This window comes from Silurus aristotelis (assembly GCF_946808225.1).
Source record: "Silurus aristotelis genome assembly, chromosome: 5".
In the NCBI taxonomy this organism is placed as follows: domain Eukaryota; kingdom Metazoa; phylum Chordata; class Actinopteri; order Siluriformes; family Siluridae; genus Silurus; species Silurus aristotelis.
In genome coordinates this window covers 1417681-1441693 of record NC_139578.1, presented here as the reverse complement: position 1 = coordinate 1441693, position 24013 = coordinate 1417681, and the positions used below count along the sequence as shown (strand labels likewise).

At 39.9% G+C, this 24013-nt stretch overlaps 5 protein-coding genes across 5 annotated transcripts; 3 read left to right on the top strand and 2 right to left on the bottom strand.

The window, feature by feature from the left end:
- The first annotated feature begins 1384 nt into the window (after positions 1-1384).
- Positions 1385-4573, top strand: LOC310726119 (stress-associated endoplasmic reticulum protein 1-like). Its single transcript, XM_083541363.1, has 3 exons — positions 1385-1598; positions 2921-2996; positions 4007-4573. The coding sequence occupies exons 1-3, from the start codon at positions 1518-1520 to the stop codon at positions 4045-4047; spliced, it is 198 nt and encodes a 65-aa protein (XP_083397489.1). The 5' UTR covers positions 1385-1517; the 3' UTR covers positions 4048-4573.
- A 1811-nt stretch (positions 4574-6384) lies between these two features.
- Positions 6385-9520, bottom strand: otol1a (otolin 1a). The gene is made up of 5 exons (XM_083541346.1): positions 9403-9520; positions 8302-8778; positions 7902-7991; positions 7496-7567; positions 6385-7416 (listed from the first exon to the last, which is right to left on the bottom strand). Exons 2-5 carry the CDS (start codon positions 8741-8743, stop codon positions 6524-6526), a joined length of 1497 nt encoding a protein of 498 aa, XP_083397472.1. The 5' UTR covers positions 8744-8778; positions 9403-9520; the 3' UTR covers positions 6385-6523.
- Positions 9521-12791: 3271 nt separating this feature from the next.
- ppm1la (protein phosphatase, Mg2+/Mn2+ dependent, 1La) lies at positions 12792-17987 on the top strand. Its single transcript, XM_083541349.1, has 4 exons — positions 12792-13618; positions 16651-16825; positions 16925-17086; positions 17160-17987. Exons 1-4 carry the CDS (start codon positions 13214-13216, stop codon positions 17498-17500), a joined length of 1083 nt encoding a protein of 360 aa, XP_083397475.1. The 5' UTR covers positions 12792-13213; the 3' UTR covers positions 17501-17987.
- Positions 17988-19100: 1113 nt separating this feature from the next.
- On the top strand, positions 19101-22361 carry arl14 (ADP-ribosylation factor-like 14). The gene has a single exon (XM_083541360.1). The coding sequence runs from the start codon at positions 20324-20326 to the stop codon at positions 20912-20914; it is 591 nt and encodes a 196-aa protein (XP_083397486.1). The 5' UTR covers positions 19101-20323; the 3' UTR covers positions 20915-22361.
- Positions 21925-23966, bottom strand: gng5 (guanine nucleotide binding protein (G protein), gamma 5). Its single transcript, XM_083541362.1, has 3 exons — positions 23830-23966; positions 22861-23002; positions 21925-22379 (listed from the first exon to the last, which is right to left on the bottom strand). Exons 1-2 carry the CDS (start codon positions 23908-23910, stop codon positions 22877-22879), a joined length of 207 nt encoding a protein of 68 aa, XP_083397488.1. The 5' UTR covers positions 23911-23966; the 3' UTR covers positions 21925-22379; positions 22861-22876.
- Between the last annotated feature and the right edge of the window lie 47 nt (positions 23967-24013).

Genomic DNA, 24013 nt, shown 5'->3' with positions numbered 1-24013 from the left:
GTCACTTCGTCCAGGCCTGCCTCTGGATAGTGTCCTCTTCGTTTGAAGGCCACTCTGTGCAGCTGGGAACGGTTTCTCATCAATGCCTTGGGTGGTTCCATGAAATTCCGGAGTAAGAACGGGAGCTTTGAGAATGGATTTGGACTGTAGTTAATGTCAACAGTCTGCTACATTGACTCAGGATTACAGTTTGCTTCTGATCTCCATCACTGTACCCCGCAACATCGTATATCTGCTATAAATGGACATTCGGTGCAACCCAGATGAGGATGGGTTCCCTCTGGAGTCTGGTTCCTCTCAAGGTTTTTCCTTATGCACCTCGGGGAGTTTTTCCTTCACCACACTCATCACCGGTTTGCTCATCAGGGACAAACTTACTTAAAAAGAACATATTCAGTTTTAATCACCACATTATCTGTGTGAAGCTGGTTTGAGACAATGTTCATTGTTAAAAGCACAATACAAATAAAAATGAATTAAATTTTTAAATGAATTAATGAATATGAATAATGAATATATACACACACACACACACACACACACACAATATATATATATATATATATATATATATATATATATATATATATATATATATATATATATATATATATATATATACAAAAACACGTGCACAAACATTATACTTTTAGTCTTTTTTATTTATTTATTTTGCTTTTTTATTTTCCTGGAAGCTTCTGTCACCAAAACAAATTCCTGTAAAAAATGCAAACGTACTTGGCAATAATTCTCTTTCTGATTCTGATTTGTGCCTGTACACACACAAAAGTTTTAGGTATTTGTGAAACAAAATGCCATCTTATTTGTTTTGCACTTAGCAGGACCATCATTTGTTTTCCAACAGGACATCGACCCCAAACACACCTCTAGATTATGTAAGAGCTATTTGTTCGAGAAGCAGAGTGAAGGTGTGCTGCATGAGGTGACCTGGCCTTCACAATCACCCAATCTAAATCCAGTTGACATGACTTTGGGGTGAGTGGGAGACTGGAGAAAAAGCAGCCAACCAGCACTTAACACCCCCTGGGAAAAAAATTCCAGGTGACTACCTCATGAGGCTGACAGGGGGAATACAAAGAGAGTGCAAACATTCTTTGAAGAATCGAAAACATAATATGAATCATATTCTGGGTTATGTAACGTGTTTTTGTTGACTACATCATTCCATAGTTTGGATGTCTTATACATATATATGACGTCATGTGTCATTTACGCAACCTTACAACTGGGTTGAACTCCCATACGTCTTCTTCCTCCCTATAGAAGTGCACTAGGTAGGACACCAAAACTGTGCCCTCTGCAGTTTGGGATTCGGCCCCCTCGACGTTGATTGGTTGAATCCGCATAAACTTCCGCTTGGTGGGCGGAGCTACGTTTGTGAGTACGTAGCAAATAAAGAAAGGCAACTTTTTTTTTTCCACCCTCAGTCAGCTCGGCGGCGTGTCGCTGATTTCACCCGCGACTTCAGACACACGGTGGTGAAAGACTGCGTCAGGATGGTGGCGAAGCAGCGAATCCGCATGGCCAACGAGAAGCACAGCAAGAACATCACGCAGCGGGGAAACGTCAAGTCGTCGGTAAGCGCGTCGCCATGGAGATGTCCAACGTGTCAGGCTCAGTGCTAAAGCTAACGCACTTCCTCCCGAAAGCTGCACGTAAACAGGAACAACGACTCGGGAAGAGAAACTTTAATAAAAAGAAAATACAACAGAAAAAAAAGCTAATTTTTACATAAAAAAAAAAAAAAAAAAAAAAAAAAGAAAGAAAAAGGATTCGGATAGAGGTTCCTTGGAATACTAATTAGTATGTTAGTATGCACTTATGGTACGTGTTCTATAGTATTAGTTGATTAGTATGACTGTACTTTTATTTACATACTAAATAGCATGTAAGTATGGATTTGGTATATAGCTATAGTCTGAAGTTGCACACTGATTAGTATGGTAGTATTTACTTTTAGCTGAAGATTGAGTTGTATACTGATTATTATGGATGTATGGACATTTAGTATGTAGTTATAGTACATTAAGTACGTATCTGTAGTATTAGTTATATACTGACTATTATGGACTTTTAGTATGTATCTATAATAGCTGAATCCTGATTAGTATGGAAGTATAGACTTTTATTATGTATATTATGTTAGTTGCATACTGATTAGTATAGAAGTATGGACTTGTTACGTAGCTGTAGTATTTGTTGCATACTGATTAGTATGGTAGTATGTACTTTTGGTATGTAGTTGTAGGATTAGCTGCATACTGAATAGTATGGTAGTATGTATTTTTGGCATGTAACTGTAATATTAGCTGCATACTGAATAGTATGGTAGTATGTATTTTTGGTATGTAGTTGTAGGATTAGTTGCATACTGATTAGCATGGTAGTATGTATTTTTGGCATGTGACTGTAATATTAGCTGCATACTGAATAGTATGGTAGTATGTACTTTTGGTATGCAGTTGTAGGATTAGCTGCATACTGGTTAGTATGGTAGTATGTACTTTTGGTATGCAGTTGTAGGATTAGCTGCATACTGGTTAGTATGGTAGTATGTATTGTTGGTATGTAGTTGTAGGATTAGTTGCATACTGGTTAGTATGGTAGTATGTATTTTTGGTATGTAGTTGTAGGATTAGTTGCATACTGATTAGTATGGTAGTATGTATTTTTGGCATGTAACTGTAATATTAGCTGCATACTGAATAGTATGGTAGTATGTACTTTTGGTATGTAGTTGTAGGATTAGTTGCATACTGATTAGTATGGTAGTATGTATTTTTGGCATGTAACTGTAGTATTAGTTTTCGTATCTTCCTATTTTAGAAAGAGAACTGTTGAAACCTTGTTTTATCGTATCTGCATAAGAGTTTTTTATTTATTTATTTATTTTTTGCAGAAAACTAACACGGACGACAAAGGGTCAGTGGGACCGTGGCTCCTGGCGCTCTTTATCTTTGTCGTCTGTGGATCAGGTGAGTGTGTGTGTGTGTGTGTGTGTGTGTGTGTGTGTGTGTGTGTGTTCTGTCTTCAAAACGTTCACGAAACCTCATTTTATCTTCTCTCATTCAAACAACCACCGGGAAGGGAAGAACATACGGCATGTCGGCGTTCCCGTGTCCTCGTATTAGCTGCGATAAGAGTGTTTTTATAAGCAAGGTCGGCCTGATAGCATGATATATATTTGGATGCAAAACAAACAAAACAAACAAAACAGGTGGAGCTGCTCTCAGAACCGTGTGGAGAACGAGATCACAATATTTCTGAGAAAGCGAGCTGATTGGTCGTTTCAGACCTGGTCAAACGTGAGTCGTGAATTGGGATTATTCCAGCTCATGTTCCAGACCGTATTTCTATTAAACGTTTGACATTTTGGAACACGTTTTTGTTCCGCCTTCCTCTTTTTTCCCCCTCTTGTTTGTCTGCCCTGAGTTTTATTGCCCTGGAACTCGGGCAGAGTTTTTATCTGATCTCAGCAGTCGTACAAACAAACACAAAACAAACTTTCTCAGTTTCTCTTGGGAAGAAAAAAGACGAGGAAGAATCCTGGCTCCCTGTTTTGTTTTGTTTTTTGTTTGTTTTTTTCCTTTTCATTAAAGCTCTAGTGAGCTACATACGCTACATGGCCAAAAGTATCCATGACTTTTCCATCCGTATGTGATTCTTGCACAAAGTTGGAGACAAATCATTGTATAATATGTGGTTGGATAGCAGGAGGTTTTCACTTCTCTTGAGACCCAAACATGTTCCAACATGATGATCTCGTTCACAAAGCGAGTGTCAATAAAACCATATTTTAAAAGATCTGGGTAGAAGATCTGCTATAAAACTCGAACCCTATTGAACACCTACATTGAGGCCGGACTTCACTAACACACTAACGCCTGAATGAAATCTCACAAATCTTCATAAAATCTAGTGGAACATCTTCCCAGAAGAATGGAGCTTATTATAACAGTCAATGTTTTGTTTTTCGTCTCCACAGCCATATTCCAGATCATCCAGAGCATCCGGATGGGAATGTAACCCCGGAAGCACAGATGATGCCGACACAGCGACGACTCACCACATTCCTCCATCCTCCTGCTTTTGCAATAAAGGACTTTTCGTTTAATTGAAGTGATTCGGTTTACTCGCAACAAGTGGCTCGGTGTGCGATTCCTTTTCCTGTGCCTTATTTCCTGTGCGAGGAAAAATTTCCATCCGCTACGCTACGCTTCGTTCTTTCAGATGTGACGAGTCTTAATTACTTACATTCCTTTGCTGCAGGTGGTCATTTAAAAAAATTATCCCGTCTTTTTTTTTTATATTTAACCGACAAATATTTGCACAAGTCGGGAGCAGAAGCTGATCAGACAAAAGGTCGAACTTCTTTCGGGTTTTTTTGACCACTAATCACTTGATCTTTTCCTCATTGATTTTGACAGTATTTTCCCGACATGTGCTACGATCCAGATTAGTCTTTCTGGGACTCAAATGGGCTTCATCTCAGTTCCAGGTCTCAGGCACATACAGTAGTCATGGGGTGAAACAAATAAAAATGTCATCAAGAGCATGGTTTCTGTTTGTCCTTTTCTTTTCTTTTATCCACCACAGGAAATTTCTTTGTATTTGGATGGCAAAGTGCTGAGCATTTTTACTTACTTTCAAATTAATGTTTGGCAAGTAAAAGTCAATAGTAAAAAACCAGAAAGGATTTTATTTTTAAACTAATGAAATTATACGCAGCAGCGCCCTCTTGCGTCGACGAGTGAGTAACGCTATTTATTCGGTGGGTTTCTTTTTTTATTGCAGGATTGTTTGATTAAAAAATATCTATTACTATGCTTTATGCTATTGAGGGGTTTTTTTTATTAAAGTTTTTTGTTGTATTTATGCGAGCAAATACGAACAATAATTAAAAAAAATTAAATGATTAATAATCGCTATATCTAATAAAATGCATAAAAAAACATTAAAAGATCCATACTCCATTAAAAAAGTAAGCAGCAAAAATTTTATAAATTTGTTTCTTTTATTTAATATTGAATTTCTACATTGGCATCTATAGAGGCATCTGTCCAATCTGCCTTTGCAGGCTGGTAAAGAATGATTTGGTGGTCGGTATGAAAATTCCTCCTGTCGCAGCGACAGCAGGCAGGAAAGGTCAGGATTTCCAGATGTTCCCAAAAGCAACTGAGAGAACGAATCCTCATGGGTCTCTGCTTTGCCCTGGGGTCTCCATTCAACTAACTGATTTTGAGAAGCAGCATGTTTACTTCGAGGTTCCCAGATACTTGAGTTCTTCACCCAGTCACAGAGGACCATAGGTGAGGATCGAGATAAAGATCGACCGGTAAATAGAGAACTCCATGCTCAAAACCACAGACTGTAATTGTAAAACCGCTGGCCATTTTTGTCAAATCTTAAACAAAAAATCTCAAATTAGGCAACAAATCAGAATTCTGAGATTGTTAAAAATGCTGACAGTAAAAATAAATAGAAGATTGTGAGATGCTTTGCAAGAAAAGAAAATAATTTTATTTCACCGTATATTGATCTAATGGTATTGGGTTAAAAATGGCCACCATTTGTCTTCACTTGACTCTCACAAAGAAAACAACATGAAAATTGCAACACAAAGATCGAGTGCCATGTTTTGTTTTTTATTGTACAAACAGGGTGGTATCGTATATATATGAGCAATGCTGCTGTGGAGAGAAGTTCCTGTCACATTGAGATGCAGTCGTTACAGTGAAAATACATATAAAGGACACATGCAGACGTGACTTTTCTTTCCAGTAGCAAAACGCAGTGAAAAGTAAAGCCATCAATGTCCTTTACGAAATTATATAACATCATCATCACCATCATTCTTTCTTAATTGTATGAAAATGTCTTCAACAGTAACCAAAATGAAATATTGTACTTGATCCCAGGCACATACCTCTAGACTCTCAAACACACCCAAGATTTGCTGTGAAACACAGAATCACACATTCCATAAAACAATTAAAGTACATGATTATATTCTAATTTATTCCCCTAATCATGGTATCCCAGAAACACAAGACACTAAGTGGAAAGACCGCCCTGATGCCACAGTGCAAAATGAACACATGAATACATGCTATGGATCAAGTTTATGCAATCTGACCTCATGTATGTTTTTTGGGAGGCTGGAAGAAACCCTGGAAATGCAGACACCATGCAAAGCTCCATACTTGTGCTCAGAAGCGAACCAGGGACCCTGGAAGTGTAAGACAACTAACTAGTTAACTTTTCAGTTTGACCGCCTTCACATTCCACTACTATAACGATTGCAGTTCACTATTGCATGAATTCTACTCCTATTCTACATATAAGATGAAAATTCTGTGGGTGTCTGGAAAACCATCCCTGAAGGTGTGAGTTAATTAGTAGCTGGTCATTTGCTGTTAGTAAGCGTATAGGCTTTGGTGGGAGGCTTGTGTGCAATAGTTGGCTTCTGGTGCACAGGTCTGTTCTTGGGTTTTCTCAGTTGTCATTCCTTAGTGGCATCAGCAAAGAGTAGGAAGCCGGAGAAGGTACTGTCGTCTTCGCTGCTGGAATAAATCCCATTCCAGTCCCGCAGTGTCTCCAGCCACACCTGGTCCCCGGAGGTCAGTCGGATCAGTGCCATGTTGGAGGCTTGGTCGATGTCCTGGCCATAGAGGGAGTCTCGGGTGCGCAGTTTGCGAACCCCGTTCACGACCAAGGCGGCCCGTAAAGGACGACTGCGGACTGTGATGTAGTAGGAAAACACGTAGATGCCTCCGTAGGTGCAGTTAAATTTGCTGATGTAGGAGTCCCAGTGTCCTTCCTCGTTGTAGATGACTTTGTCAAATTTGACCGGGTGGCCAGGCGGAGGGAAGGATCTGCTGGGGAAAAGTCCAACACTAAAGGCTGAGCGTTTCTGAACAAAGGGTTCTCCTTTTGAGCCCTTCATTCCCCTTTGGCCACGTACCCCTTTCAGACCTCTCATTCCTTTCATGCCGTGCATGCCTCTTTGCCCTGGTGGTCCAGGTGGTCCTCTTTTACCTGGGTCTCCCTGTGGACCTTGAGGGCCTGTATCTCCTTTTTGGCCAATTACTCCAGGAGGTCCATCTGTGCCATTCATGCCTGGCTTGCCCGTGTCTCCTTTAGTTCCTGGAGGCCCAGCTTCACCCTTGTTACCCTTTTCACCCTTTTCCATCGTTCCTCGTTCCCCTATTTCACCTTTTTCACCCTTTGACCCTTTTATACCATCTTGTCCAGCAGGTCCCATTGGTCCTTGCAGGCCAATGTCTCCCTTATCTCCCTTGCTCCCATTCTGGCCAGGTTCCCCTCGGCTTCCTAGTTCACCTTTTAATCCAGGCAATCCAACATCCCCTTTGTCTCCTTTAAGACCTGGTTCACCTGATGACATCAAAAAAGAGGCACAAATGTGCTTACCAATGACACTAAACAAGAGATCAAGATTCACAGGACAACACACCTTTATCTCCTGGTTTGCCAGCAGAACCTGGTATTCCTGGAATGCCCTTCTCTCCTGCTTGTCCTGCATCTCCTGAAGGACAAATAGGGATGTCAATTAAATTTTTCATAGCTGTCCAACAAAAAAGTAGATCTCAATGCTACATGATAGATAAAAGGCTACTGGTAGTTATTATGACTCAATGAAAGGGAAATCAAAAGCTGACATCACTCATCATGGTTTTAGCACCTTCTCCACAAGGGGCTCAGACAAATTAAACAATAGCATCAAGAACAGTCATGATCAAACTCACCAATCTGATCTTTGGCAACCTTTTCCAGACAATTCTATCACGTTAAAATTGTATTGTTGTGGATTAAACCTTTATAGGACTTTGAAAACCTGCTTAGGTATAACGTTCCCCAACCTTTTTCTCCCTGCATTCCAGGAGATCCAGGAAGTCCTGCTGGTCCTGTTGCTCCCTGAGGTCCCATCTCTCCCTTCTGTCCTAGAAGGCCTGACATGGACAGAAAGAACAACAGACAGGAAATGTTTCAGGGTGGACAATCAAATATTGCAGTTATTTTAAATCTAAATCCATATCCATCAGCTTGACTCCTTACTCCAACCTTACGTAGGGGCAATACACTCTTGGTTTTGTGGACCAACAACAACTAAAATTTAAACACAGTATATTCCATCTAAATATTTACTCAATATTTATCGCTGAAATGGATGATTTTTGGAGTGCCGGTCTTCTGGAATGTTCACCACCTCTAGCTTTCATCTCAGCCTCTACACTGTATCTTTCATTTCCTCTGTCTGACCTGGCGACCCCTTCTCTCCGATGGGTCCTGGAGGGCCCCTCTCTGGTGGACAGCACTCACAGAAGTTGAAGAAGCACTCGTTGTAGTCCAGAGTGTAGTTCCGTGGACCCATTCCGGGTGGCAGCATGGTCTCTGTGTGGTAGTCAGGTGAATAGGCATCACTGGAGTAGGTGCTGCTCTCGGTGGAAGATGAATATGAATCCGTGAAGGACTCTGTGGTCTCCTCAGGCAAAGTGCTGCTCCAAGGAATGGGGGCCATGGTGGTGGTGAAACGGACACCCAGGCGGGTAGGTGGCGCAGAAGATGTTTCTGCAGCCTGAGTAGGCTTCTTAGTAGGCTTAGCATATAGTCGCTGTGAGTTTATGGGTGACGCTGACGTATCGGCCGCTGCTACCACCACTGAAGCCATCACAAGGATGACCAGGCAAAGCGAACTGGCCATTTTGTTGAGGAATGTGATGAGTAGTAGATTATAACCTAAAGCATGTGAAAGGAGGTTAGAGGGTTTTAAATACTAGAAAACCTTGTAGATATTTAGTAAACCTTTATGTACTATTATAATCAGATACAATGGGAACTTATTATACTGTGTATATATATATATATATATATATATATATATATATATATATTAAAAAAACCTATTTGTATGCCATTGTTTTGTTTTAAGTTAAAGATTACAATTCTGGTAAAGGAATGATGGACATTTTTATAAAGGTTTGTACTTTGTTGTTCTGGGAATTTTAATGATTTAAAAATTCTGCGATGCTAGCAACATTCTTTTCCTGGTTTGGCCTTAGTGACGAGTTGCGGAAAAGGTGAAAAATTAATTCTTGTTGATGTGAACACAGGGTTCTTGTCTGGAATGTTTTTCTTATTTCTCCTTCTTTTACCATCAAACAGAATTTTGCTAGCTTGCTGATTTGGCTAATTTATTGCTAAACAAAGAACATGAACATTAGTTTAAAATACTGTATGTAAAGTATGTAGTAATTATAAAACAAAACGATTATACTAAGCCCAATTAGTATTCGGGTTCACCTGTTCATTTTCTTTTGCCCGTTTTCATTTGGTGCAATTCGACGCAATTCGCTCCCTTACCTTTGTCGGTTCACTTCTTCTGGCGTCTTCTTCTGCCTCGTCTTCCTAACATGAGAGGGACCAACTTCGTAGCTTCCACCTTTTAACAGCCTGGGCCTCTGCATTCCCCTGGGCCTGTCCAATAACAGGCTGTTCAGCTTGAGTGCCATGTGGCGTGTCCTTGGCATGGATTCGGGGGTTGCGATACCTGAGGAGAGGAGGCTAATGTGATGCTTTCGAGGCCATATCGTATCAATCAGCCTCATTCCCAGGCATCCTTGGCAAGGAAGAGAAATCCTGCGTTAATTTAAATTTGTGCACTCGAACGCATGTGCAATCTTCGATTTTTAGATGACTGCAATTATTAATACAGGAAAAGTTGGTGCATCCTTGGGACAAAACGACGCATCATGTTAAGATAAAAAAAAAATTGGTTTGTATTTTTAAATAATATATATATATACATACTGTATATACTGTATATGCAAAGGGATGTTAAGGTTTGCATCCAAGATGGTGTTGAATGGAAACAAAAGGAACATTTTTAAATGCATATATATTTAGGTCAATTTTTCTTTTGTTTTCATTCAAACATGCAAACCTTTGCATGTGTAACTTCAGAAAGGCTGCTAGCATATTCCTCGAAACAAAACAAAAAAATCAAAATGCTAAGCAAAAGGTTCAATGAGTCATAGTTTTCCCAAGGATCAAAGAGATTTAGGAACTTGGGGGATTTTAGTCTAGCCTCTGTAGCCATGTACACTTGGGAATGCAAGGTCTCATACCTAACACCCCTTCAAAAAGCACCACCGAACGCTAACCCCTTCACCAGAAACGCACACAATCGACTTTTGAGAATAGTAAATAAGGAAAAAATTCCTAAATGAACCCTGGGGTGAAGACTTTCTGGCGAGACGCGGCATGTTTTTCAAGGCTCCCTGTCCGTTTGGCAGAAGCTCAAAGGGAAGCTCGATAATCAAAGCCGACGAGAGATTGGACCACAAAACAAAGCCGTGGCCACATTTCTGAAGCCCACCTAAAGGAAATGTAGCACTTGTGACTTTTAGACTCCAGAAGGGTTACAGTAAGGGGAAAAGTGTTGGTTTTAGATGGTGTATAATGTTCATATGGTTCAGGGACTTCATATCTTGACTTCAAATCCGATCCGTACGAGAAAACCCTCGCAACTCAGATGGTTTCGTTGATTGCATTGCATTCATTCATTTGCTGGATGAACGCAAGATTTCAAGATTTCAAGATTGGAGGACCTAACACAGCCTTTTAAACTAAATTCTGATTGGTATTTTGGCAGCAAATCAAATCACTTTAATGTTAATGTTCTATAGTGGTTTCTATCGAAACAAGGACTTGTACAGCAGACGTGCGATGTGAACACATTACTGTTACAGTATTTAACAAGACTTTGTGTAAGATTTTGTTTTATTTAACATTTATGGAAGGAGTCTCCAGTGCAAGAGCTTTGTACCAATCAGAATAAAAAGCTGTTATGAAGGATTTGCATTTTATTACCTTTAATAGAAAGACAGATGGTTTATAGCTGCTATAACATAAGCGATAACAGGAACTAATTCGTTTCATGGACACAACATTAAATGTGACAATAAATGAAAAAAACACTTTATAAGAAAATAATTCACTACAGAATGGCATCTCGTATTGTTGGCTGTAGATCTTAAAGCTTCACTCATTTTTGTCCGGTGATCACTTAACAAACTACAAACGATAACAAATGTCTAAGTGCCTACTTTGCAACAGACTCTAAATTAGTTAGTTTTCCCCTCAACGTAGAGTTGAAATAATTTACTTCAATTCCAGTTGAATCCATATTCCTGAACGTATACACGCTTTAGCGATCTCATCTTTCAGTTCCCCTCCTATTACTCCAGCAGACTCAAGGGCGCCATTTGGGAGGACAGAACGGTTACCTGAGCTACAGATACCTGCTTTCTTTTTCTCTCCCTTTTGCTCTCTCCCTACAGGCTCCTACAGAGGCCGCAGAGATCAGTACCTGACGAAAGATCTTTTTTCGTGCCTCTGCCTCTCAGTGGGTTTTATTTATTCAGTCCTTAGAAATCCTTTATCCTTAAAGACCCCTTCAGATTTGCAACCAAATGCACAGGCAGAGAAACTGTTATGAAATGTAATGTTTCTAAATCATCATAAGTAACTTTATTCTTTATTCACCACAATTGATTTTTGTAATTAAGAATAATCTATTTTTTGTTTTATTTTTTGTGTGTATTTTTTAAATTAACAAATACAGGTTTTAAACATCTAGCTGATTCTTTGCTGTAAAATTATTATAATTATTATTTTAATGTTTAAATAAAAAAAATGCTTGGTAGAAAATATATAGAGGCCATCTAGAAAATCATTATTCCTTTTTTTTTTTTTTTTTGGTCCATTCTCAGCCACTTCATTTCAATTGGTAGTTATTATTATTATAATTTTTTTTTTTTTTAGCAGATATGTAATAAATTACTCTACCGACGTGTACATAAACATAAACCACCTTTTTAGTAACAAACTCATCCTTTTTCTTTGTTTTAGTCCTTTTGAGCAAAGACATCATCAATAAACACCACATGGGACAGCGTCATTGGGTGACTGAATATGGAAAGCCAAATGGGTCGTATTGTGGCAAATGTGATCTGTTTTTGGGGCAGGCGTCTAAGAGCTTTTAAGATTAACAGCGTTCAGTGTCAAAAATGACATGTACAAACATTTGGATCACGTGAAAGTCACGTGAATTGATAGCACTCACGTTTCAGAATTAATCGTTCATTGACATTAATTATAAGAAATGATTAAACACTTTAATTGTACTTTTTGTTTTAATAAATACACTGTTTGTTGTTGTTGTTGTTGTTGTTGTTGTTGTTGTTGGTGGTGTTACTGCTGTTTTCCTTTTTTTTTTTTCTTGAAATAAAAACAGCAGTGGTTCCCAACAAGTTCTTCACCGACCTGGCTATCCATGTTACGTGGAGGGTCCGCATACTTTCGCACCCAATAACGTGCATATTATCAGTATTATACAAATTATATGATTTCATTAAATATATATTAAATATTAAACAGACCATAATGCAGAATCAGAGGGAGCTTAATTTATTGATGGCAAAAAAATATACTGCAGCTAAAACGATTGTGGAACAAATTGGCGAAAAATTTTGTATGTTTTTTTAACAAAACACCATGCAAACAGCGAAAGTCATTCAAATGTAAATAAACATTCAAATTTAATAGCTGAACATAAACTCTTTTTCAATTCTTTCTTTTCGCGGCCCTGTTCCAAATGATCCACAGACGCGTATCTGGTGTTTATGGACCCTTGGAACACATCTCCTCTGGTCCATTTGATACTAGTCTGCCCTGGTTTGGACCTCTTTGGCCTTCCACGTGTCAGAGTTTGGAGGATGGTGTGGTCCGCACCCCGCACAGGCCACTTTATCCCCATTGTTGGAATAAATGCGCACTGAACAGGGTTCCTCAGAACGAACCGGGACATTATTGCAAAGAGAAATAGAGATAATTGGATATATTTCGTCTCGATTTGCAGTATTGCTTGTTGATTACATGCTGTAGGATTTCTCTTTTTTTCTTACAGACATCTCTCGCATCATTCGCAGCATCTCCAAGATCCGAGAAACTGCGGTGCGTAAAAAGCGCGTTTCCTTCCCAAGGACACGGGGATGACAGCAGAGCGTCGGAGCTCCTGGGATTTCCCATTCTGCATCATGGCAGTGATTTGAAGCGTGCGTGTGTGTGTGTGTGTGTGTGTGTGTGTTATGAGTGAACAGTCGTCAGTGTGATGATAGGAGACGTAATGACGCTGTTGTCTCTCTTGGGTCGCATCATGCGTTATTTCTTGCTCCGACCGGAGACGCTGTTTCTCTTGTGCATCAGCCTGGCCCTATGGAGCTACTTTTTTCACACAGACGAGGTGAAGACCATCGTCAGGTCCAGCCGCGACGCGGTCAAGATGGTCAAGGGCAAAGTGGCCGAGATGATGATGATGCAGGACGTGAACGGCGGCGGCCTGCACGTGATGGATGGCGAGTTCTCCAAAACCTGGGGCTTCAAGAGTCACAACGTGGCCGTGTACTCCATCCAAGGCCGCAGGGACCACATGGAGGACCGCTTCGAGGTGCTCACCGACCTCGCCAACAGGAGCCACCCATCCATATTTGCCATTTTTGATGGACATGGTGGTGAGGTAAATAAAAAAAGGATAATGTTTATGCCGCATATATGACACACATGAATGAGGTTCCTGTACAGTAATACACACAAGGAATCATCCATCATGACCCTAGACACACATTGGTACTGATGTGTGGATCAGGTGGTGCTTTGGGCCATTCATCCCCAGGGATACAAGTTTTTTTGTCTAATCATTTTCTCTCAGTCTTCATAGGAAAAGAGTCAAAATTATTGCTCAAGATGCTTCAGAGTTAAGATTAAATATCACAACCGTATGCATTAAAACATTTGCATTACCCTTTTCATATCCTGTAACATCTGCTTCACTTTAAACTGCGCTTTAATGTTATCAAGGGTTGACAATGTAGTCAAGTAAAAGTTGTGAAGGTCCAATTACATGAATGTCCTTGTTTTGACATGAACGGTGGCCTTTTAAATCTTGATCATATCTAGGTCATAGATATAAATAAGACAATTTGAAGTGGCTATGTTTGGATTTGTACTGGCGATTATCATTGTTGACCAATGCCAAACACTCACAGATACAGATTAGAAATCTGTTTTAAACTTGGAGAGAAAATTAACGTACACTTTTCTGTGCCCGGGTTTTGATCCGAATCTCAGTCCACCACTTGACGACCTCTGGTTCAAAGCGCACAGACTTCGGATCCCGCTTTTGATCAATCTGTTCAGATAATCACAGAGAGCCAAAGTCTCATTCGGAGAACAATGCCTTCACTTAAACGAGCTAATCTGAGAGCCAGTGAAATCCCTAGACAATCGTATTTGTTCATAGCTTCCCTCCCCCAGTCTCTAAAACCATCTGCTTCTAGGCCTCCAAACCCTTAGTTCCTCTAGGGATTATACCAGATGCTCAGCATTCATTCCATTCTAGATATTTATCAGTTTAAAGTTACCCTCTGTTCTGAGATGTTGCTGAGATTGTGGATATCGTCCGCTGAGAGACGGAGCCCTAATGCCACATTGTTTTACAAGAATAAACTCACAAGCCGGAATGTTACAAAGACTATGCATGTTCTCAATCACGTAGGTTGATGTAGAGCCATCAAGCTTTGGAAATTATTAAATTCATGTGTAAGTTTATTGCCTATAAGTTTGTTCCTTATAACTTTATCTTTAATGAGTGGCAACTGTGGCAGGAAAAAACACTTTTAGACAGCATGAGGAAGAAACCTCGAAAGGAACCAGACTCGAAAGGGAACCCGTCCTCATCTGGGTGGCACCGAATGTCAGCTTGTCAACTTCGTCATAGTTTAAAATATATCGCATTTCCGCCCAAAAGCTTTGAACAATTTATTAAAATGGACATAATGTTAGCGGAGGGAGGTTTAGTAATTTATTTTTTTTGATCCAAGATGGCATTAATGGTGGCAATACTGAGATTGTTTTGAGTTTTCAGTATAATGCAGTTAACCCTTAATTGCTCAGTTTTATGCTTGTGTTGTATTTTGTCTCTGTCTTCTGGATAAAATGTTCCATCATATGAATGCAGTTGAATAATTAGTCTTCATGTGCCCAGAGTCGGCCATGTTTAAATTCACAGTATTTGCACTAAAGGCTCTGATCTTGTGTCTGTGGATAAGATGGCAAGATGTCTTCCAGGAAAAAGTTTTTCTTCCTCCAACCAAAGAGACCACAGTTTCACCTTCATGTTTTTTACTGGCTCACAAAACCGAGTTTCGTGAATTCAGAGGTCCGGGTAAAATAAATTACCAGCTGTTTTTCAGGTCCCTCATACTTTCCCTTTTAGGGAATTAGCAATCCTGTTGAAGAATTGTCTCGCATAATGCTGTGTCAAAAGGTCAAACATCATAAAATCTAATGAATGAGAATAAACATTCATCTATCACTGTAATGCTCTGTTTCTCTGCTGCTCTTTAAAAAGCAGTAGGATTTGTAAAATAAATACGTTCTCCTACATTAGTTACAAAATGACCGATCACTCATGTCAGGAGCCTGGTATTTTTTTTCCAAACAGCTTAAAAAAAAAAAAACTCTGATAAATGGCTTGATTTGAATCCTCGCTATTATTGGAAACCATTAATAATGGAAACTACCATTCCAGGACCTCTGTCCGTACATTTATCACATAATTAATATCCAGAAATATCTTCTGAATACCGTCATGTGTGTTGAATAAAGTTGGCCCGGCTGATTCTGGAAAAGAAGTCGAGGCTACGTGCGTGGAAATATGAGATCCACACAAACACTTGGGTTATAAATAACCGGCAGATGGACTTTCAAATGTTACATCATTCGATGGATGTGGAGTCTTGTAGAATGGCATGTGAACTCTTTGAGGACGAGATCTCAGAAGACATCAGCTGGTCATCTTGTGCAAACTTGAAGCCGTCTGCTTATGGCATGGCATGCGACTCGCACTGTATTTGTATATATGCTCGTATGTATCCCACACTTCTCAAATGAGCTATCAAGATTGCTTTACGCTCCTGAGAGGTGAGACCAGGTGCAGGTGGACACATGGCATTTTTTCAAATCCATTAAGGTGAACCATTATTACAATTTGGCATGATTTGAAAATAAAATGGCATCACATGAACAATTTTAAAGCAGATCCAGACGGTGTGATTTGTGTATAAAGGTCACTTCAGGTCATACCTTTCCCAAATCCATTGTTGTTCACCAGTAACATTGAGATTGTTTTATATATATATATATATATATATATATATATATATATATATATATATATATATATATATATATATATATATAAAATCTACAATGTATTTTTAGGAGGTGGAACAAAATTGCAGCCAGGACTGAAGGATTCTTTAAAAAAAAAAATATATATATATATATATATATAAAAAAAGACAAATATTACATCGTCTCTGATTTCATTATCGTCAGGGAGATTTGTGAAATGCAGTGTAAGGAAACAGAAAGGAAAGATTCAGGTTGGTAAAGAGGATGATGCTCTCAAAGCGCAGGAAGGATATATTGCAAAAAGATTTGAGGGTATCGAAGGCTTAGGGTTGACTTTTTTATTCATGTTTCCAGGCAGCAGCTGATTATGTAAAGGCTCATCTGCCTGACGCTCTGAGACAACACCTGCAAGCTTCCGAGCGGGAGAAGAAGGACAGCCAACTTTCGTTCGCCTCCATCCTGGAGCAGCGTATCCTTGCTGTAGACCGGGACATGGTGGAAAAGTTTTCTGCCTCTCACGAGGAAGCGGGTAAGCTGGAAAAGAACCTCCTGAAGAATCTTGAAGTGCACAAGATTTTAAATCTGTTTTAGAAGCAAATGGACTGAATAGGATGAAATCCGTCTGTAGGTACGACGTGTTTGGTGGCTTTGTTGTCGGATCGAGAGTTGACGGTAGCGAATGTGGGTGACTCACGGGGCGTTTTGTGCGATAAGGACGGTAACGCCGTGGCTTTATCTCACGACCACAAACCCTATCAGCTGAAAGAGCGCAAGCGGATCAAACGTGCAGGTGAGAATGAGAGAAAGTGTGTAGAAGGATTTATCATCGTGATTTTTATACGTGTATGTCCTTTTTCTTTCAGGGGGCTTCATCAGCTTCAACGGCTCGTGGCGAGTGCAGGGCATCCTGGCCATGTCGCGCTCGCTGGGCGACTATCCACTGAAGAACCTCAACGTGGTGGTCTCTGACCCTGATGTGCTGACCTTCGACCTTGACAAACTACAGCCGGAGTTCATGATCCTGGCTTCGGACGGCCTGTGGGACGCGTTTAGCAACGAGGAGGCCGTGCGCTTTGTCCGCGAACGCCTCGATGAGCCGCACTTCGGCGCCAAGAGCATAGTGTTACAGTCGTTCTACCGCGGCTGCCCCGATAACATCACCGTCATGGTGGTCAAGTTCAAAAGCGACAAGAACGGAGACTAGAGCTTTATTATTTTTTCCTTTAGAACTTTTCTATAGAAACACATGCTTCCTAAGAATATCGTTTTTTTTCTTCCCAGACGTGCCAAACAGACAATCTTTTCCTCTAATTTAACCCGAGAAACGCCCAGTGAACTGGCAACTGATCATGCATCTATTTTTTTTATTTCATATAAAAATATTAAATTCTGCCTGAACATATCATATGGGTCTTGGCTACAATACATGGATGCTGCTTCTGATCTGCTAACGCTAGTAGTGCTCGGGTTAAAAAAAAACGAATCCTGGTGATTAAAATCGAATAAATGAAATCATTCGGCTTTCTGATTTATTTATTTTTTTGGTAGAAACCAGTTTTGGCAACGATTTAATAACGTATTCGGTTTACACAGTCAGATTCGGATTAAAGCTCTGGCTTGTTCAGGTAAGTGTGGTACAGCTCTAGATGTTCTAATTCATTATTTTGGATTAAAAGTGGTTTAAAACTGTGCACTGAAGTGAAGTTATTACAATACACTCATATATGGCTTGTAGCCCAATCTCAAAGGAAGTGATGCCACACTAGCTCAGGCAATGACACCTCCACACCAAGAGAGGGCGGCGTTTCCGAATCTCCCACTTCCTGTTTTGTTCTGTGAATTAAATCAGGACTCATTGTGATACAAATGTCCATTAAACAAAAACAAAAACAAAAAAACTTGCTGCTTACAGGTCAAGTATTTACATTCATAGTATTTGGCAGATGCCCTTATCCAGAGCAACTTACATTTATCTCATTTGTTGGGCCTTGTTTAAGACCTCAGCTTGGCAGTGCTGGGATTTAAACTCGCCTACCTTCAGATCAAGTCTTGACTACTGAGCTGCCACTACCCTTGAACAGGTCTCATTTCTAGACATAGCTACACCCATCACTCGGGTGGTGAATACTTATGCAAGACACTGTATAGTCCAAGCAAAATACAAAAAAAGTGGTCAATTTGCCAATCCCAATGTAACTGGTCAAGTTATATAACAAATAATTAATTACCCAGTAGCAACAAAGTAAATAAAATAAAAGTATTAATCAAAATACAGGGCTACAAAATGTGTACACAGTGCTAGGTAAGTAACATAATGGATATTACAGCCACAAATCTATATGCAAATCGGTGCATCCAAATCCCTGAGAGTTCTTGTTGATTCATGACTAGGTTCCTGGCAGTGGTGCTCATTCCATCATGGCCCCAGTGTCAGGAGGGTTTTCTCAAAATAGTGCCTGTGTTGTAGATCCAACTATTTGAACTATTCACAGCACCGACTCCTGTTACTTCGACTCATAGAAAGTCCTCACTCGCACTCTGTGCTGTTACTGGAACTGACCACAATGATTAGTTACAAGGGACCGGTATAAAACTGAACACACACACACATACACACTCTCACACTCGGCTCACGAGGTCTCTTTATAGACGCCTGGGCTTTTGTAGAACAAGCTTGTTGAAGAATATGGGTCAGTGTGGTCTAAGATCTTCCACCGATACGCAAATGCTTTGCCTCGGATCAACAGGATCGATGTGCGAGGACTTGACCAGGTCTTTCGAAATAACCCCCGCTATTCGGGTCTTCAAGAACGGGATGTGCCTCGTTTCACGCCTGAAGAGGTGCCTGGGTGTCTCCAAGGAGCAAAGAAAGCGCAGCTCGCCAAGAAAGATCAGGAAAAGCAGCTGCAACTGTACGGCGCTTGTTTTCGTCGAGGACCTGGCTGGAGGAGTTTGGATGACGCCAGAGGAAAGCAGAGGAAGAACATGAGAAGGATGAAAATACAGACTTTGGTTTCACCTTTAAGATCATCATGTGATGTCATCGGTGATGACGCTTCTGTAGCGGTCTAGCAGGCCTGAAGGCCAGGAGAGGAAACGTGCATGGCTGGAATCATGTGATGCATTAATTCCAGTGTGAAGAATTTGTTTTTTAATTCCTTTAATTTTTGGAGTTGAGGAAAGTGTTGGACCAGAATTCGACAGTGTCATTAGTCCAACATTCATTCCTTTCTACTTTCTTTCTTTCTTTGGAATCTTGGGAAATGATTTGAGGACTTTTGGGTATGAAAATATTGTAGTATGTCAATTTATGTAGATTTATATCCAACAAAACTTTTCATCTATGAAAAATTTCAGGCAGGTTCCAAAGAATCTTTTGGTTAAAAAAAACACGTGTATTTTGATAATTTTGGTCCACAAACCTGAAGAAATTTGAGAAGTTTACTTTCTCTACCAGTTTGCTTCCTAAAACGATGAGTGATAAATGTATGAATTAATGACATAAACATTATAATTTCAGTGCGAGACTAAATGTTTTCCTGCCTAAACACCTCTTCAAAAAAAGGTTCCTCGAGAAATTCTTGGCTAAATAGATTTTACATAGCGAATCAATCAGGGCTCCCCACAAAACCTTTGGCTCTAAAAGAACCAACCAAAGAACCATTCAGGGTCTTTGGTTTAAATTTGGACACAAATGTCAAGCATGAGATGGTTTTCGCCCACCGTGTTAAATAATTAAGGAATGTATGTGGTGATGCACGATAAATAAGTAAAGCAGGAAATGGACCCAAAATAAACATAGTTTGGGCAATTGAGTTCTATGTTTTGGAGCTAATGGTGGCCGTGTAATGGAAGTATAAGATGTACAGCACTTCCTGAGGGAGTCACCATAATACTTTGACCCCTTCGCCTTATCATAAAGCTCTAAAATGTGATAAGTGAGCTAGGACATGGGTAATAAATCAACCAGTGAGGAGGAAAAATCAACACTTTGTTTAAACAAGGCAGCAAGCTTGAGTTCCTGCACATGGGCCTGAAAGGATCGAAGTTCCCCGATGCTCGCATTCTCCTCCTGGGCCTGGATGGAGCTGGGAAATCTACGCTCCTCTTTAAACTCAAGTACGACGAGTTCTTCCAGACTGTCCCGACCATTGGCTTCAACGTGGAAATGATGGAAGCGAAGCAGAACAGAAAGAAGATCACTCTAACTGTATGGGACATCGGAGGACAGGAAAAGATGAGAAAGTACTGGAAAAGTTACTACGAAGACACAGCCGGGATCCTGTTCGCTGTCGACTGTGGGGACCAGAGGCGTTTGGACGAGGCAAGGCGAGAACTGGAGCATGTGCTGAAGAACGAGCACCTCCGAGGACGTCCTGTAGTCATTTTGGCTAACAAGCAGGATAAAGAAGGAGCCTTGACTGCAGCAGAACTCACGGAGGCATTTAACCTGAGGAAGATCTTCAGCGACAGGGACTGGTTCGTTCAGCCGTGTTCAGGGAAGACCGGCGCTGGAATTCCGGAAGGGTTCAGGAGGCTGGCGCACCTGGTGAAGACCACCTCCGACAACAACATTAAAGAGACCGTGAAGTATTTAAAGAAGTCAGTGAGGAAGTAACAGTTGAACCAGTTGTGGTTCCGTGATCCAGAACTTGTTTATAGATAATTAAAATATACAGAACCTGTGACCGTGGAAAAATGTTTATTGAAGATTTTTAATTCATGAAAATGTACTTATTGTGAATCATGTGATCTGTTTTTGTGAAAATGTTGTGAAAATGTTTTCCAAATGTTCATCATTCAGTTCTTCACATTCAGTGGAGCGTTAATTTTCACCCGATGAGTGAATTTCTTGAATTTCACATGACTTCTATTTATTTATTTATGTAAACCAACAAATATCTACATGAATCATGTGTACTGATCAAAGGCCAAGGTCCAAGTTTCAGTTCCAAGCTGAATGTTCAGGTTTTGTTTTTTTTTCTTTCTTTTCTTTCAGTGTTCACTGTATTTTTTCAACTCTTTCAAATTTGAAAGTAAAAAAGTGTTTTCAATTAACATTAAAAACATTTTTTAAAATCCTATTTTTGTATATAATGCATATAAAGATATAATCACAGCACTTGGTCAATGATGTAGCCATTTTAAACACAAGATATCAAACTTATTCTGACCAAATATCCAATCATTCTAACCAAATTATTAAATTAATAAAGACCAGAGTATATAATTTATTCCTAAAGGATTATCTGATTTTTTTGGTCCTTGGTATCCAATATATTTCACCAAGATTATCAGAGTATCTGATCAGTCCTTCCTAGAGGATTGGATTTACTCCAGAGAATCAGATTCATTTCAGATTTATCTGATCAGGTTTATTCCAGCCAGATTATCTGATCACTTTGGACTAAGTATCAGATTCACTTGCCAGTAGCTTTTATCAGATTAGTTTTAACCACATTACCTGGTTTATTCTGACCAGATTATTTTTCAAGAACACATTTAAACACATTCAATTCACGGATCTTAGGCGAATTCCTGATCTTCTAGAATGTGAAAAACAAACTGAACATTGTGGTGATGTTCTGCGTGACCCCCACCTCAAAATCAAAACACTTCAATGCGAAATTGTGTATAAATCACTGGTTTATTCAGTACAAAAAAAGGCCGAAGGCAAAGGCATAGAAAATGAGCACACGGTTTAAAAAACAAAGGCACAATAAATTAGAACAGCTGCTGCTCTGCCACAAGAAATAGAAAAGTCTTTTGACTGTGGCTGTGAGACTTTGAGGGAATTTTATTTGTGACCCACATACGATCACGTATGACACAATCAGTGGTCACGAGTTAAAAAAACTAAAACAAAACAAACAAAAAAAAACAAATTTTACACGTTTTAATAGTAATGTGGGGTTCAGAGTTTGTGCTCCAAAAACGTGGAACATCCAGTGTGAGGGAACTTATTTGAGCGATTTGATGCCCTGCGTGTGTATGAGAACACGTTTACAGGGCAGTTGGCTGTTTTATTTTGTAGGTTACGGCAGAATCGGATTCTTGGAATCAAATGCCACAGGAAACAAGACCTGAAACAGAAAAATATAAACTATATGAACACACAATTGTACCATTTGGAAGGCACACAATTGTCTTTGGATGCAGTGGCACATGTTCAAATAGGAAGCGAGTCAAAGATCTCCTGCTAAGGAGCTCAAACCTTAATGAAAACTTACTAGCTGCAGAATTTGTAGAAACCCAAAATGATTATATTTCAGGTTTATTCTTAATTTTAAATACAAAAAAAAATTACAAATCAAAAAGATGGTGCAATTTAGACATTTTACCACCACTCCTTGGTGTTTGGTCCATGACGTGTCCATGTCAAATATAAACAGAACAGGTTTTAATATGAACCAGGCGATGAGGTTTTAATCTGGACCGGGTGATCGGGATTATTCTGACCCTACGTCTCTCTATTATGGTTCCTGAACCACTAATTCATTGCCAAAGGGTAATACATTTTTTTTTTTTTAAGATTATTTTGTAATAAACAACAGTGTTTCTGACCAGTCGACAGGACGCGTCAGACAAAAGAGCAGAGCTTTTGCGTCCTAAATGGGTTGGTGCTGGAGGACACGCCGGTGAGCAGCGGATCCTGGGGAGCGTTCTGCATGCAGAACTGCTGGAGCTCCGCTGCCGCCTGAGACACCTGCAGCACAAGGAACAAAACAAAGAAGACCTACAGCATTACAACTCCGTGACACCAAATTCTCCGTACCGATCGGTCAATGATTATTTTATAAACGCCGGCTAATCCAGTTTATATTCGGGGAAGGAGTCTTCAGTGTCAGCTCTTTAAAAAAAGGTTTGCTGGGGTTTTTTCGATTTCAAGGAAGGAAAGAAAGTCAAATAAAGCTGCTGAGGACACGTCTGTTTACAGCTGCCACAACACAAACAGGAAATAAACAATAGGCAGTTATTTACAGTTTAAATGCAGTTTTTTTTATTGATAACACCTACACCCTGCTGTAGTGTAAGAGGAATAAAACATTGCTGTTGTAGAAACAGAAAAGCCACCAAGGCAGAAAGGAAACCGGAAATCAAAGTCCATTCGTCTTCAAACCAGCGCCCTTTAACACACGTCACTTCCGGTGGGGTCAATACTACATTACAGTGTTTGCTTTTTTTTTTATGTAAGTGCTTTTTTTTTTAATATAAACTAATCAAGGCTCGCGCTATGGAAGCTAAACAGCGTTATCTATTGAACCGAAACTCTAATATTGCTAGCTCGGCTAACAGTTTTGCTTCTTGGCTACAAAGATAAGATCGTTTATAATCTTAGCATTGAGACGATGTGCTCGGAATAATGAACTATAATCGGATTTTGATAAAAAAAAAAAAATGTTTAAAGTGAATCCAGACCCCGCGATTAGACGCGCTTCGATACACCCCAGGCCTACGCCCTTATCCGGCTGGGCGAGTTAGCATTTCGCTAACTTAGAATCCAAGCACCGAGAACCGAGCAAACTTTCACACCTTCACCCTGTTGATGTTCGCCTCGAAGCGCAGCTGCTGCACGACTTTCTTCATGGCGTTCACGTTGGCTGCTCCGGACATCGTGACGGATTCTCGACCCAAAAAAAAACCGCCGAAGAAACAGTGGACTGAACCGAGCGCTTTCCGTTATATAGAATAAAAAAATGGCCGCCGTAAAGTACGG